General features: G+C 42.2%; 1 protein-coding gene across 29 annotated transcripts in view; it reads right to left on the bottom strand.

The window, feature by feature from the left end:
• Positions 1–16,975, bottom strand: part of WDR27 (WD repeat domain 27) — a 215,322-nt gene that overhangs the window by 50,702 nt on the left and 147,645 nt on the right. For 7 of the 29 annotated variants that reach the window (XM_049114658.1, XM_049114655.1, XM_049114656.1 and 4 more), the window contains one exon: positions 10,411–10,611. The exons of 11 other annotated variants lie outside the window; for them this stretch is intronic. In XM_049114658.1, coding sequence (XP_048970615.1) covers positions 10,453–10,611 — 159 coding nt within the window. In that variant the 3' untranslated portion in view covers positions 10,411–10,452. Of the gene's footprint in view, positions 1–10,407; positions 10,612–16,975 lie in introns of those variants that run through there. 11 more of the 29 variants (XM_049114681.1, XM_049114675.1, XM_049114682.1 and 8 more) reach the window with 5 other exon arrangements.

A 16,975-nucleotide genomic window follows, 5' to 3' on the forward strand; every position in this document is an offset into this window, starting at 1 on the left:
TTCAGAACAGACAAACCCAAGGAGACAGAAGGAAGATGAGTGGTTTCCAGGGGACTGGAGGAACGGGAATTGGGACCAACTGCTCATAGGTACAGGGTTTTTTTTTGGGGGGGGGGAGTGAGGATATTTTGGGACAGATAATGGTGATGGTTATATAATATATAAATACACACAAATCAGCTGAATTGCCACAGCTAAAAGTGGTATATATTGATAAATAAGTTATATATCAATTAAAATATCTAATAAAGACATATACTGAAATATTTACAGATGAAATGCTACCTGGAATTTGCCTCAAAATGATCTCAAGGTATGGAGCTGGGAGAAATGAATAGACAAGCTGGGCGCCACTGTCCATGCAAGCTGGGGTGGAAACATCGGGCTCATGAGGACATCCTCCCTGCTCTTAGGAACACTCAAAGTTTGCATTATGAAATTATTTTTAGAAGAAGAACTAAATAAAGCTTATTGAAAGGGATATTAAGGCATAGTTATGACAGTACATAATCAAAATTGGTGGACTGTGTTGGAATGGAAAATAATGTTAAGAAGCAGAGACAAGAATATTGTATGAAGGGTTTGGTATTTCAAATGAAGGAGAAAAAACGTGGTCAGTAATTTGGGTGCCAGGCTAATGCTTTGGGACAAAAATAAATAGGTAACAGACTCATCTACTACTGTACATGTAAATATGAAACAAAATTAGGGAATGTCAATGAATATGTAATCTTAGGGGAAAGTCTAAAAATAAAAACAGAGCTTAGAATTTTTCTCTAATATCACAAACTGAGGAAAATGATGCTAACACATCAAGAGGGGTTAACGGCTCAAGGGGAAACAAGGAATATGTCAATGAAAAACATTTAAAGTGTCAATAAATAATTCACCAAAAACTAAATACAACAACCCAGCATGTGGAGCTCCTTTGTGCTAACACCCAGACACCTTCGTCTTCGGAGAAGCCCTGTCATGAGTGTGGATGTGAGTGTGGGCGAGGGAATGTGCAGCTCCCCATGCCACCCTCTTTCCTGCCCTTGACTGTTGGGATCTGCGCTGACAGTGTTTCAATAATAATTTTCATTGTTTGATGTAGACCATTTTCTCACCCTCTATTAGAAGATATACAGGTTGGCCCAAACTTTTTGGAGAAAATTTGGCAATACTTCTCAAAAGCTGCTAAAAAGTGAGAACACCGACTCAGCACTTGTGTTTCCAAACATGATCATGGGGCAGCAATCACACCAGTGTACACAGTGTACCTCCAAGGATGTGCAGCACAGCACTGTGAACGACTGAGCAAGTTAGAGGCTGCCTGAAAGCCACAACAAAAGATCAGATAAATTATGTATGCCCATACACAGAACGCAGTGCAAATATCAACGCTACATCCCTGTTCTGAGCATGTGTGCCCACACATCCACTTCCACACAATCCTGGGAAAAAATAATCTGACGATGCATGCACTAGCATGTCAACAGCAGTCACAGCTGAGTTTGGGACAGTTCATGAGAGCTGCTATGCAGTTTCCTTTCTGTGTGCTTCCCTTTGTTCCTGTGGATTTCCTATTTTGCAAAATCATATATATTTTAAAAGTGAAACCATTAGAAACACACAAACCATTAGAAACAATGTCATCTCTGTACATATTATTTGTGTATCTGCACCTTAGATGTCCTATAAAATGACGATATAGTCTAAGTATTCTACTAACATCCAAGATGGTCTTCTCATACCCGAACCACAGGGATAAACCACAGGCTGGAACCCAGTGTCCACCCCGGTGCCAGCTGTCCTTCCCAGAATCATGGAGGGAAGCAGGCCGGACAGGTCTGCGGGGCTCCAGGTGTGGGAAATCCTGTGTCTGTTCTCCTGAAAGCTACTTATCTCTGCATGGAAAGCATAGTTGCCACGTCTCTGTAACTGTGCAACGGCCCACAATAACAGAACCATGTGTAACAGGAATCCTATGTGTTGAGGACACGAGAATGCTGCAGCTTATTTAAGACGAATTTTTCAAGTTGGGTTTATAAATCATTTACAGAGAAACTAGCAGAACTCCAGTTACAGTCCAACTGTCGCATTCCTCCCCTGTGACCACACTGTGCTCCGGGCTGGAGGCCGCGGCCGTGAGTGTTTGCAGAGCCCAGAGCCTTGCCAGACCATCAGGAACAAATATCTTCCACCAGCCAGATGTTAGATCAACAACTGTTAAACGTAACAGGAACCATCTTCCGTGGCCATAACTCAAAAGCTACAAACGCCTGCAGCTACATCCCACCTATGGGTCCAGTGTGGCCTATCGCACACAATGACAGCAGCAAGCCCATGGGGGCCGAGGTCACTGGTTGTCTCCCTCTTCTGCATCTGACGGTTCTCATTCTCCATGTGCAAATCCACAAACACTTCTACTCCGAGACTTACACCAGCCCCTCTGTCTGCCTCCTCGAACACGGAACCGCAGGGGGCTTAGAAGGGGGAGTAAATAGGCACGGGCTGCGCAGGGACATCTGCCCCGACAGGCAGTGTGTGCGAGGCTGGTGGTGTTTGCTGTGAGCAGGTCAGAGCGCCTGGGCCGTGCCTCCCTGCCCTCTCACTGATAGTGCATTCCACCTCTACTCTGGATTGAACAAAATAATACACCAAAATAATACACAGCAAAATAATACACTTTCAAGAGGTTGAAATCCAAAGTTATCCTGAGCCAGAAGTCTAAATTCCATGATTAGAAAATTACATTTCAGAAAAGCATATGCAAACCTCACACACACACGCACCCCACACCGCATTTCCAAAAAAACAGCAATGTCTTTTTGTGTTTTAAGGAGTTTTTATGTTTGATTTCATAGTCTCCCACTCATGACAGTCCCTCCATACCAAATTCTATTGTTTTTGCCAGAGTCCCTGACACTGCCTATCCATTAAGCCCCATGAAAACAAGGATCTTGCCAGCATTCCTCACGAATGTTTTTCATGGCACTCAATAATTTTGGCTTGAATGGATGGATGAATGGATTATATTTTATACATAAAATTATATCCTCTTGACTTTAATATTTTAATAAAAGTGGAGAGCTGCTAGTTTTCTTAGGTCAGTTTTCACTCTCTGGTGCAGTTACACATTTATCTAAAAGAAGAAGTAATCTTTTCCAGAATTAAAAAAAATATTCAACCTTCCTTCTATTTTTCTATTGGAGTTCATCCTTGTTGATGCTCTCCTTGAACCAATAAAGAAGATCACAGTGGTAACTCTTCACATTGGGACACATCCACAATAGCACCTGGCTACATACTAGTGTCCTTGATTTTACAGTAATTATCTTCAGATGCTCTGTTTTCTAGCATAGATAGGAACAGAATCATACCTTCGCAGAGCTACCAAACTGTAGGAGAAACACAAAGTGAACCTAATAAGCTTCTTACTTGGCATTTCTCTGCCGTAATCCTACCACTGTGACGTCACATTAATGATCCATTTGTACAGCAACTATTTTCGTCTGTCCCCCATAATGGCCATTTGTCATGCTTCCTCACTATCAAGAACCTCTGGAGAACCTTCCTCACATTTAGGGAACCCCCCCTCTAACCTCACAAGTCCAGGTTTCCTAGCACCCTGTACATGGGGTGTAGCTCTGACTTGGGTCTCTCGGGGACATGCAAGCACCCTCAGGAGACTCCAGGCTGACAGTAAACGATGGTTAGAAGCAGGCTGGACACTAGTAGTGACACTACTCTGTCACTGAGCCTGGACTATTTTCCTACTTTTTATTAAATGAGATTTTCACTCTACTGCCAACCCTGCGGTAGAGTGCCCAAAATTGCATCATGATAATTACATTCAATTGCCTTTGAAGTTGTGTTAACTTTAGTCATAAACTCCACTTGTGTCTTTCAATTTTGATGTGATAAGGGGGTATCTGTCAGGGTAGGCAGGTCAAAGATGTTCTTTTTGTGGTTTGTCAACTGAAATGAGAACGTGAAGCTCTGGCTCCCAACAACGCCTCACCTAGGCTCTGGGATAGTCAGGGCTCAGGATGGAGTCACACTGGAGGGGTCATCGCTGGACCCACGTCACAATGAAGCTGCCTGGCTGCCCGCGTCAATCCACATGCAACCCTGGGCCCCTGCGGGGCACGGCTTGCACACGCCCGGTTGTGGGGCACAGGGCCCACAGGGTGTGAGAGCGCGGAGCGGGAGCAGGACCGTAACGGGCTCACAAAGGAGTTGGGGAGGCAAACCACCCAGAAGAAGTTGGGCCCCCCAGAGGGGAACATGCCTGGGTAGGTCGGGGACACATATGAAGGACAAATACGCATTAGCCAAGGGAGATGAGAGGGCAGCATGTCTTCCAGAAAGGAGAAATGGGCACACCTGTGTGAGAGAAGGTGGCTTATTTCGGAAAGGGCGAGAAGTCAGCCAGCTGGCGGGCGAGTGGCTGCAGAAGAGAGATGAGGCTGGAGGAACCAGTAACACACTTAGACGAGTCTTCTATGCTACGTGCAGGACAGCTGGGAACTGCTGGAAATGTCTGTTTGGAGGGACAATGTGACCAAAGAGGACCAATCTCTGTTGGCTCACCTCCCGAGACACCGACGCACACCTGGAACCCAAGATCATGGTGAAGTCTCAGACCCCCTCTCAAAGGTCACCCACAGCTCAACACTGAAAAGTCAGAGGCAAACAGCAGCCACTGAGGTTCCACGTCCACGCACCACAAACAATGGTGCAGGGACCAGTCCCCAAAGGAAAGTAGCTCTGTTTCCAGAGAGCCACGTGCCCTGGAGACTGTAGCCCCCATCCACTGCATTTGTTTTTAACCCCAGACACATGAGAGGGATAAGCACCCTGGTGAGCAACCTCGGATCCCTGATGGGTACTGGATATCAGGGGTGAGCGTGCAGGTGCGTGCAGGTGTGTTTCTGTGTCTATGGAGATGGTCATATGCTTTTATGTTTTGATGGGATGTATTACATTAATTTATTTTCCTTTGTTAAACCAGTCTTCCATTCCTGGGATAAAGCTCACTTGGTAACAGTATATAATCCTTTTTACATATTGCCAGATTTGATTTGCTTGTTACTGGGGATTTTTGCATCTATATTCATAAGAAACACTGGTGTTACTTTTCTGTTCTCTTGATTTTTTTTTAAATCAGAATGACACTGACATCACTGAGTAAGTTTTGGTGTCTCCTCTAATTTCTTGGAAATTTATGGAAAAGTGGGATTAATTCTTTAAATATTTGGTAGGAGTAACTACCATCTTTTCCTGGTATTTTCTTTGTGAGGAGTTTTCTTTGTTTTTAGTTATTCTTATCATTTAATCTCTTGTTATAAATCTCTTAAATTTTTCTATTTATTCTTAAGTCAATCTCAACATATGTCTTTCTATGAATTTTTCCATTTCAGTCAAGCTACCGGACTCACGGCTACACAGCAGCTCATTAGTGAGGCTTCTCTTTTTCTTCTTGGTCAGCTCCAGCCCTTACACTTCACTTCCCTACTCAATAACTTCATATATTCTAACTTTTGGGTACACACACTTGTCATCCAGGTAAAACCTGAAGCTACAGTTGACCCTTTAACTATGGGACCTCTGCAGAGTCGAATATACACGTATAACGTTTGTATAACGTTTTATCCCACCAAGGTTCAGTACAACAGTCTACTGTTGATGGATGCCTACCAATGACACAAACAGCCCATAAATACCTATTCTCTGTTATATCACATACTGTGTTCTTACAATAAAGTAAGCTAGAGAAAAGAAAATGTCACTAAGAAAGTCATAAGAGAAAACACCTTTAGAGTAAGTACCATATTTATCAAAAAGAAGTCCACGCATAAGTGGACCTGCACTGTTCAAACCTGTGTTGTTCAAGGGTCAGCTGCGTTATATTTTCTACTCATCTGTAAGAACATTTTAGTATGAAAGATATCTATAAACATCTTTTGAATTCTTCTGCGAACCATTTAGAGTATAATTTTACAATCTGACTTGTCTAGAAAATAAAATAACTAATCTTTCATAGGTAAAATCCTAAATTGCACTGAAAGAGCCACTGTGGTGAGCAAACAGCACCTGTGCAGGATTCTGGAGACCTCTGGAATGTTCGCTAGGCTATGAACTAGCTCTATCATTTTCTTCAGGCTACAAATAGAATCAAATGATTTTAAGGCCTCACCTATGACTGATATCTTATAAGTTTGATATCACCTGGTAACACCACGAGGTGCTAGAGAGCATGAGGAGAGTCACCAAAATTGTTCAGAACTAAAGAATGAAGACAGGTCTCCTGGCATGCCAGTCTGCTTGGGGACCATATTCCCCTTCATCTTTTTACTTTCTTTAAAACTGAAAGAATTATTAGATAATCTCGAGTCTGACAACTGAAAGGCATGGTAGCCATGCAGGAATACCACCAAGTACCTCAGTTTCTTAAAATCACCAAGGATGATTTTAAGGGGCGCCAAGGGTGCTCAGTGGGTGGAGCATCTGACTTGATTTTGGCTTGGGTCATGATCTCGGGGTCATGAATCAGAGCCCCGGCAACAGGCTCCAGGGTCAGCAGGGAGTCTGCTTCTCCCTCTCCCTCTGCCCCTCCCCCTTCTTGCTCTATCTCTAAAATAAATGAATAAAATCTTCAAAAAAATTAAAATTAGGAACAGGGAGAAAAAACAGACTCGTCTTTAGAAAATCCCCTTTCTTTCTTTCTTTTATAATCTAACACAATCATGGAAAACCAAGGCCAAAATTAAAAAGCAATGAGGTATTTTCCAGTAGTTCACCTTCTCCTGGGAAATGAGGTTTAGTAAGTGTTGCCCAGATGATTCAGTACTGCTTGAAATGGCTGTGCTCCGGGTCTAATTTTGGTACAACAACCTAACTGGGTCCAGACCATCCACAACTGGGAACTTTCATCTTTCCAAAGGCAGACAGGATGCAGTACAAGAGTAAGCAGGGAAGAGACAACAGGAGGTCACAGGTCAAGTTCAGAGGCGATCAAACGATTAACGGTGGATAAATGCGAGTGCTCACACCCAGCAGATTCATCCCTAAGTAGTGCTTCCCCATAGAAGGCAGCAGTGCCAGCATGTGGGCCCAGATTCTGGTCCCCAGAGTCATCCACGTGAAGGGATGAAAACTTAGGGATCACTTCACAGAAGCCATCCAGAAGCTGCCAGCACGCCTGTAAGACTTCATCTCTGGAAAATATTAAATCGCCCTTCTGTGCCAAGAGCAAAACAGGCTAAGGAGGAGTGAAGGCAGTGCTGTGGTCACAGTTCCAATGACACAAACTTGCTGTGATTTTCTCACTCGAGGACTTCCTCCTTTGAAGATTCCCTCAAGGAGAAGCTTTTGAAAATACACCTGCTGCATGCATGTGTGCGAAACATCCACTGAGTACTTCCAAACTGTGTCAGTTATTTTTATGAACTGTGATTCTCACTGCTATCACTATAAAGCTGGGTATACTTCTAGATACCTGAGTATCCCATTTCAAGTATGGAACTGCTACACAATCCAAGGTCCCATGTACCAAACACAATGTGTGAGTCCTGGCCGTGTGCAAAGATAGTCCTCAGTCTGCTCTCTTCAAGTCTATCGTCTTCTTTAAAAACCAGTTACACAAAAATTCCAAAGTTCATCAACGAATGCCAAAATTAGTAGGTAAAAGTTTGATAATAAATAGGATATTTGTCTCATTCTAAAATATCCACCCCTAAACTGCTTATGAATTATGAAAGAAAAAATACTGCTGTTACAAAAGAGAAGCCTGGTGTAGAGGATCTTAGCCAAGTTACGAAAGTCTGCAAGATGATTGGAACAAACCAATATCACATTGCCACTGACCCAAGAACACCATCTCTGTGCAGTCCTGACCAAAAAAGGGCAACTAATCATAAAGAAATATTACCAAAGAACTGACTTGTGGTTGTCAAAAAAAGGGAGAGGGGGTCAAAGAAAAAAAAGAAACTGTTCCAAGTTAGGAGAGGCTAGGAAGACATAACAATTATAAGAAGTGTATCATCGTGGGTTGGGAAGAGTTATAAAGGATCTGTAAATGTGAGCTGGAAGTGAACTGTGGATTGGATGAGCAGAGAACAGCCTTGTGTCGGCATAACATTCCCTGATATTTAAAACCATATCTATGTATGTAAAAGGATATCATAGTTCCTAATGTACATCCTAATGTGCTCAGACATAAAGGGGAAAGATTTCTCCAATGTACTAGTGATGGTTTCAAAAATCTAATTTATATATATATGCAATCCAATAGAAATACTATGCAAGCCATATGTATAATTTAAATTGTCTAGAAGCCACATTAAAAAATAAAAACAAATGATTTAATTTTGATATTTGATTTAACCCATTATTAAGAAATTATTATTTCAGCATATAATCAACATAAAATTAATGAAAAATTTTATATTGTACCACATCTTTAAAATCTGATGTATATTTTAGATTTATAGGTCATCTTAATTTGGACTAGTCAAATTTCAAGTGCTAGGTAGCTACATGCAGAGAAATTAAGAAAGAAGGGATGGATAAATTATAAGTCAAGTAAAAAATACTATAAAATAAAACTATTAATATGGGTAAAAACTATATAGGACATTCATTTTTATTCTAGCATTTTTTCTGTAAGTTTCAAATAATATCACAATTTTGAAATTACAATAAAAACTAAATAATAAAAAATGATAAGAGAATACAATTTCATGATAATACATTTTAAATCTTAGCAAATGAATAAATTCTAGAAAAATATCTTCCCAAAATGAATCTAAGAAAGTATTTAAAACCAGAATCATACTATCATAAAGTAGCACTTCCTAATTTTTGGTTTCAATACCCCTTCATGCTCTTAAAATTTATTACTGAGAACCACAAATATCTTTTGTTTATGCAGGCAGTGTCAGCCAACATTCAGCAAATTATAAAATAAAACTGGGAATTTAAAAATATATTTATGCTTGAATTCATCTAACAATGATAAACCATTATATTTTTACATAAATAACCTATTTTATGAAAAATAATGGTTTTCCAAAACGAAAATAAATTTAGTGAGATGAATGTCATGATCTCATCAATGTCTAACCTATTAGAAGACGACTAGGTTCTCCTACCTGCTTCTGCACTCAAACTGCTGCAATACGTTGTCTTGGTTGAAGACTATTTGGAACAGAAGAACTATTCTTAACAGTCCTTTCAGATGATTGTGAATAATCATCTTTGATGCTGCTCCAAAATATGATGAATGTATATATTTCTTAAAGGCTATGTGAATGTAGAATCTGAAGTTGTATCAATGAGTGTATTCTTACCCACTAAAATCTATTGGTCCATCTTCCACTGTGAATGAACAAATCTTTACCAGTGCATGCTTTTATAACATCGTGCATTAATCACATGAAAAATACAATCCGTTTAGTTATATGGATCTTCCAATACTGACACATGACATTATACAATGTCAAAATATCACAGTCCACCATATCCACAAGCTAAAGAAAAATTGCCTGTAGCAATTGATACTGAAAAAGCATTTGGCAAAAGCCAACACACATTTGTGATAAAAAGCAATTTATGAAGTGGACTTGATAGCATCAGCAAAATGCCAAAAGCTAGCATCACATGTAACGTGAAGGACAGATGCTCCCCCAACTGGGGACCACAGAGGGACATCCACTTCTACTCAACACAGTGCTGGAAGCCCCAGCAATTGCAATACAACAAGAGTAAGACATAATATACATGCATATTGTAGGGAAAAAGCAAAACTGTCCCTGTTTGCAGATAACATGATTGTCTATATAGAGAATCCCAAGGAATCTACAAACACACACACACACACACACAAAGAAACAAACAAAAAGTAACTCCTAGAATGTGACCAGTCACTCACACAAAATTCAGTCTCATCACATATACTGATAATGACCATGTGGAAACCACTGTTAAAAACAGTATAATTTATAATTACCCTAAAGAAAATTATATACCAGATATAACTTTTAAAAGCATATGCAGTATATGTAAGCTGAACATGATAATATGCTGACAAAGGAAATCAAATATGAAAATACATAGAAGGACAAACCATGTTTATGGGTTGGAAAGCTCATCATAGTAAAAAGTCAGTTCTCTCCAAATTGATGTATATACATGGGTTTAATGCAATTCCTATGAAAACCCCAGCAAGGACTTTTGTAGACACAGCTTACTCTAAAATTTATATGGAAGGGTACATGCCTGGAATAATTAAGACAATCTTGACAAAAGGGAGTCAAGTGGGAGGCTTCACTGATAACCTAGTTTACTATTCAAGGACAACTTATCATGTCCAATCTGAGGTTTTTGGAAGAATAAGAGGTGGTTCTATACTAGAAAAATAGGTAAGTGCCATTCATCACATTAAAAACTTAAAAAAATATATTCTCAGTAGGTGTATACAACCTCTGATAAAGTCCAACACCAATTCATACTTAAAAGACATTGGGCCCAATAATGGTTACCTATCGGAAGTCTTCCTTCTCGGAGAAGCACTGAAAAATCCCTTCCAAATGAGGCCTCTTCCTGTGTTTCTGGGCAAGCTCTCTGCCAGGACCATGAAACAGGAAAAGATTTGAAATATAGACACTGGTAAAGAAAAACTCATATCCAGACATTACAATGGAACCCAGTGCTAAGAAGAAATGAGCTCTCTAGCCATGAAAAGACAGGGAGGAAACTTCTATGCATATCATTAAATGAAAGAAGAGAGTCTGAATCCACACACTGTGTGATCCCACCCACATGGCAGTCTGGGAAAGGCAGATGTGGAGACAGGTTTCTGGGGTCAGGGTTGAGGAGGGATTGGAAAGGAGGGGGCATCGAGGATCCTGAGGACAGAGAAACCCTCCATGCTAATTTCAGTGCAACTGTCAACTAGTTACTGGAATTTAGAAGACACAGAAGTATTCGTCCATTGCAGAAGTAGTTGAAGTAGTTGTCCACAACATGCAACTCTCAAGCTAAAATCCGTGGCTGAATGTTATTTAGAGTGTCTCGCCTTGTGGCTTATCACCAGCTCTGGCTTGGCTCTAAGGCTGAGGTGAATGTTGGGAGCACAGTATGGTGCAGTCACGTGGCACACCCTTGACTCACAAACACAACCTTTCCAGGGGGGAATTGCAGCATCACTTCCAACCTATGAAGCAGTTTTGCAAAGTCAACATCTCATCTCAGTGGAGACCAAAGTTATAGTTAATCAACTCCAGAAGCAAGCAGAAGCCTATATTTTTGTTAGAAATAAACACTGTTGTCATGATGATTGCTTAGAAATTGCAAGAAAGCATTTCCAGAACACAGTGATCCAACATGGGATTCAGGACTCAAGTAGTAGCCTATGACATCAATTCCTGACCTCAGAAAGCCTTCCATGGGGACTGTAGGCAGGCAAGCCCAGTCAGGGACAGGACACTGCAGCAACCCCCTGTAGGGCATTGAGTCAAGGATGAGTTTCAACTTAAAAGCACCTTATTCCAAAAGTGTAGTCTGTACACTGGGAGTTAATTTCAGAGCAATTATCAAGAAGAAATTTAGAAGAAACTTTAAAACATAAACTATTACTCCTAGAAGAGTATCTGATGTCTACCATGAATTACATTTATGGCAACTGTTTTGCCTTCAAGTAGACCTGCAGAAGGTCTATTTACATTTTCTGAAACATAATTGGTCCAGATCTGCAAGATCTCCCCACTCTGGGGTTTTCTCAACCCTAATGGTCCCTCAGGAGAAGACCCACAGAACCACCAGGGCATGGACTGGTACACACCCCAGTCCGCATGCAGCCCCCTCAGGACTGGCCTGTGGACATAGGTTCCAGTCCACATGCAAGTGTCTTCAGTCCCTTGAGGATGAAAGCACACTGGCAAATCCTTATTTTATGTGACTCACTGTTGTAACACGTGAGCAGAGGCCAGAAGTGTCATCTGGGTTCATGTGACATCTAAACACAGAGGATCTGAAAAAGGAAAGCTACCATCACATGTAACGTGAAGGACAGATGCTCCCCCAACTGGGTACCACAGAGGGACGTTCCTCCAGGCGTGGCTTATTCAGGTGTCTTTAATTCTTATGTTTTAATAAAATTATTTTGTAATTCTACTTTAATTTCTATAATTTATTCTACTGTGCTTATTTCATTTTCTGAATGTGAAAATTTGGACTCTTGATTTTGGGCTTCCCCGTTTGACAGACTGAATGGTAGCAGCTGGATATTGCTAGCTCCTCCAGGCAGATGTGAGTCTATGGAAAAACACTGGTGGTGAATGCACATAACTGTCCAGCACTGAGTGCACATGGGGCTTCTGCCTCTATGTCTGGTGTGCTTGTCTGGCCTATGTTGTCTGAGCACTGAGTGGCCTCTGGAGTCTTGACACACTCACTTGGAAATGGCTTGAGGGCAGGCAGCAGGTGAGACCCGAGTGAAGGACTCACCTGGCAGGCCGCCTGTAGTTGGCATTCAGGTTGAAACCACTGCCTCAGTTTATGTCTGCACACAACCATGTGACTGTCAGTGGGTAGGGACAGGAAACTGAGCAGGTGGCCAGCCCAGGCACACTGAGACTTCCTACTGGCTGCCAAAGCATCCCACCACCCAACCTGAATAAAAGCCAAGGTACAGTTCTACTGGAAAGCATTAAATTCTCACTTAAGGACTTCTGCCTGGTCCACTGGTATTTATTGCAAGAGCCCCTTTTTGCTTTAATCTGAGGTCCTGTCATTCTTCTTCACTGACAGACATGGTCTCTATCCTTCCAAGCCTCTTCTTTCCGTTTGTCCTATCTGAACCTGGATACTTTCCAGCCACCCTGCCGCCAGGCATCACTATGTTAAAAATCACTGGCAGGTGGGGAGTTTGCAGTGACAGATATTGTAGAACACCTAAAGTTCCCCTGTTCTCCTGCTTGAGTCACTTTAGAATATAAATTTAGAATTTTAAATTTTTTAGAATTTGTGTTCCCACTTCTGAAAAAGAATTGTCACTATTCAACATATGACTATCTCTGATGATAGATAACTGGTACCCCTCAAGCTAAATGTTTGCATGCTTGCTTACACAGCAAGTAGTCAGACTCCGGGAACAATGAATGATCCGAGCCTTGGTCCACACTGAGCCCTCTGCAGCCACAGCCACCAGTGGCACCTCAGTCCCTGCACTGGCAACAAGCTCTCAGGATAGCAGGATAAGCTGTGCTCTTGGGGACACGGCGACACTGCTATGTACAGGGAGCTTGCTGGGGAACACGGTCCTGGCATCTTGTCTGGCAGACTCTGAAGCTCCGTGAGCCTTCCAGTGACCCCCAAGCAGAGCCGAGAGGGGTGGCTGGACAGCAAGCACAGGTGTCAGTTAGAGGACAGAGGGCAGGAATGTGCCATGAGCCTCACCACACTCTGGATCCAGGAACAGAGAAACCAGCCCCTCACGTCCCTTTCCAGGTCCAAACTGTTGTCATTCCAGTTCCACTAAAATTGAGCATGAACAAACAGATGAACAAATGAAAATGATTTGAACCAACAAAGCAATCACTGAGGAGCATGCTCTTTCCCAGTTGAGGAAATCTCAGAAATTCAATATATATCGATGTAATATATATATATATATATTACCTATATTACAACATATATCGAGATGTTCACATATCTGAGGCTAGAAGTGCATGGTAAGTTACGACCTGGCACAAATGTTCCTTCACGCTCAAGGTCTGAAAGAGCTTCGCAGGTGTCAGGGCAGATAGGCAGACATGTATGGACATGTGCGGCCTTCTAAAGGAATCTTAATGGTTTGTGCAAGAAGGAGGAGGAAGAAGGAGGTATGCCAATTAACACCAGCAATTCCTCTGACCAAGAGAGTATGAAAGACAGCTGCAACATGCTGGCCTGGCCATTTGCCCATAAGTCATTAATGTGCTTTAACGGCCCTACTGGTAGACTCCTGCATCTTACACAAATCATTACTGGAAAAATGCCCTTTTAAATGTTAAAATAGTGTGGGGGTATAACCTACTGAAAATACAGAAGTGGCCTTAGAAAATGCAAACATCAGAGGACCCGAGATCACAAAATAAATCTTCATGCACAGTGTCTTTGTCACAGTATCCCCATTTCTGTGGCGGTGGTGGCTGCCCCACAGCCTCTGCTTTGGTCATTAGATGTGATCCAGACTCGCCAAGGAGGATTACTTATACTTCCCAAGCAGGTGCATTATGAAACCTCCAAGCTGTATTACAGCCCACATTTCACACATAGAACTCTCTAGGTGTTTCTAATGGTTTACTATTACAAAGGCTTTCAAAGTAGACCGACTTCAGAGGTGTGTTTTCTAGAACTCTGTGTGTGAGATGTGCATTTCTGCCTCCACAACAAGATAAACACTCTCAGCTGAAAAATACTGTCATTTCTAGGCAATGTGGAAATAAGGAAAGCTGTTAGAAATAGAAAGCCGATTGATTTATTTTGCCAGCAATCAGCGAGCATCTATCTGCTCTATTCTGGTGATCAGATTGACTTCCAGGAATAAAAACAGAACGAAGATGAAGACATTTACCCCCAGTTGAGGAACCCAGATTCCAGGGGAGAAGCTGCCATCTCAACTAGTAAGCTGAGAATATAGCACCTGCATGCTCTTCGCACCGGGCTCTGAAGCCTGCTGTCCACACTCGGGAGATCTGAGGCTGACGGGGCTTTGGGGAAAGTTCACAAGGACAGCACTTTGAATGTGGCTGAGGAGTTTGAACAATGAGAGGGGAACCGAGGGGCAGAGGTCCACAGTGGAGTGGGTGCTCCCTGGGCTGGAAACAGAGCCCTGGGGCAGAGGTATGGGCGGCCAGGGCGCATCTGGACCAAATCCTGGGGGGCAGCGGGGAGGATGAAAGACAATGATCATTTATATCTGTCACTAAAAACATAGCGAAAAAAATTAAAATTGTAAAGTAATAGAGCAAAACTGTGACCATCCCCTATGCATGAGATTGATTACAGTCCATGATTACATTGAGTAACTTTCCAGAACAGCATTAATGAGCCTTGGCTGTACAATGAAATCATAAGAGGTGGTGTTCAGAGAGAAAACAATCCTCACCAGACAGTTAAAGTGCCAACCATACCATCGGGAAAATAAACAATTGATAAACTTAAAACATCTCTCAAAATTGTAATAGATTGGGTACTAAACAAGAGATTTCCCCCACACTTAAGAATCCATTGATTTTCAACAGACACCAATGAAATTCAGTGGAAAAGGAAAGTATCTTTAACGAGTATAGCTAGAGCGAATAAGTATTTGCATGGAAAAAAAATGAATCTTGACCGACACTTGTCTCCATGCCCCCAAATTAGTCCAATTATTTCAAGATGGATGTGCAGGCCAGACACACGGTGGTGGTACCAGCCCCATGTGTGGGTGGGCTGGGACTTGTCCCTAACCCCCAATGACAGTGTTGTACACAGTTACGATATGGCAGCACTGTCCCACAGGGGTCCCTCCTCCTTGAGGACTATGAGGAAACAAGTGGCTTGCTAGGGACCCAACGTGGTAGGGAGTGGCAGGGGACTCTGGTCATGGCCAACAGTGACTTCTGGCCCTCCACCACCAAGACACCAAGGCTCTCAGTCCTACAACCACAAGGATCCAAAAATCTGCCAACAGGCCAATAAGCCTGGAAGTGGATCCATCCCTAAGAGAGCCTTGGATGAGCAAGAGCCCTGGTCAATACCTCAGCTACAGCCACCAGAGACCCTGACCTGAGGACCCAGCTGAGCCACGCCCAGAGCCCAGACTCAACCCACAGAAATTGTGAGAATAAATGTTTTAGAATGCTACATTTTTGCTAATGCAGTTGACCCTAGAACAACATGGGGGTTAGGGATGCCAACCCCTCTTGCCAAAAATCTGCACATAACTCTGACTCCTCAGAAACATAACAACTAGTATAACAACTTCTGCTGAGCAGAAGGCTTACTGGTCAACACACAGTTTGTATGCCATATGTGTTATACACAAAATATTCTTGCAACAAAGTCAGCTGGCAAAGAGAAAATGTTACTTTCACAACCCCACAGAATAGAATGTAGGTTTATAGGGCTGTGTTGTAGTAGGGATAACCCACCTTCAGGCGGCCCACATGGCTCACCCCCGTGTTGCTCAAGGGTCAGCACAGTGCTAGGGAACAACAGGCAGCTGATATCATGGGCCATTCACCTAAATATGAATAAAAACTATAAACTTCCTAGAAGAAAACATAGAATATATTTTCAGGCTTTGGGTGGACAAGATTTTTCAGACAGGCCAAAAAGTACTAACCATAAAATAAAAGTTGCATTTCATAAAAATTCAACACTGATGGTCACTAAAGGATGTTACAACACAAATAAACAAACCACGGATCAGGGGAAATATTTGCAATACATACACCTATGATAGTATCCAGAACACAGTTTTTAAAAAGTTCTACAACTTGGGGCACCTGGGTGGCTCAGTCAGTTAAGCATCCAACTCTTGATCTCAGCTCAGGTCATGACCTCAGGGTCGTGGGATCGAGCCCCACATTGGGCTCTGTTCTCAGCATGGAGTCTGCTGAAGGCTCTCCCTCTGTCCCCTGCCCCTGCCTCACGTGCATGCACCCTCTTTCTCTCAAATAAATAAACCTCTAAAAAATAAAAGTTCTATTACTCAATATTAATAATGAACAATTAAAAATAGGCCTATAATCATATGATACTGTGTTCAATATTGGTCATTATTAAAGAAATGCAAGTTAAAACCATAATAAAAATACCAGAATAGCTAAAATGAAAGAGACTAACAAAATGCAGCAGTCCCAGCAGGGTGGGGATGGCACCAGCTCTGGAAGGTGAGCAGGGTCTCCGGGTTGAGCATGTGCCCACCCCACTGCCCCACAGCCATGCTCCCATCTGC

The sequence above is a fragment of the Canis lupus genome, chromosome 1 (assembly GCF_003254725.2).
Source record: "Canis lupus dingo isolate Sandy chromosome 1, ASM325472v2, whole genome shotgun sequence".
Lineage (NCBI taxonomy): Eukaryota > Metazoa > Chordata > Mammalia > Carnivora > Canidae > Canis > Canis lupus.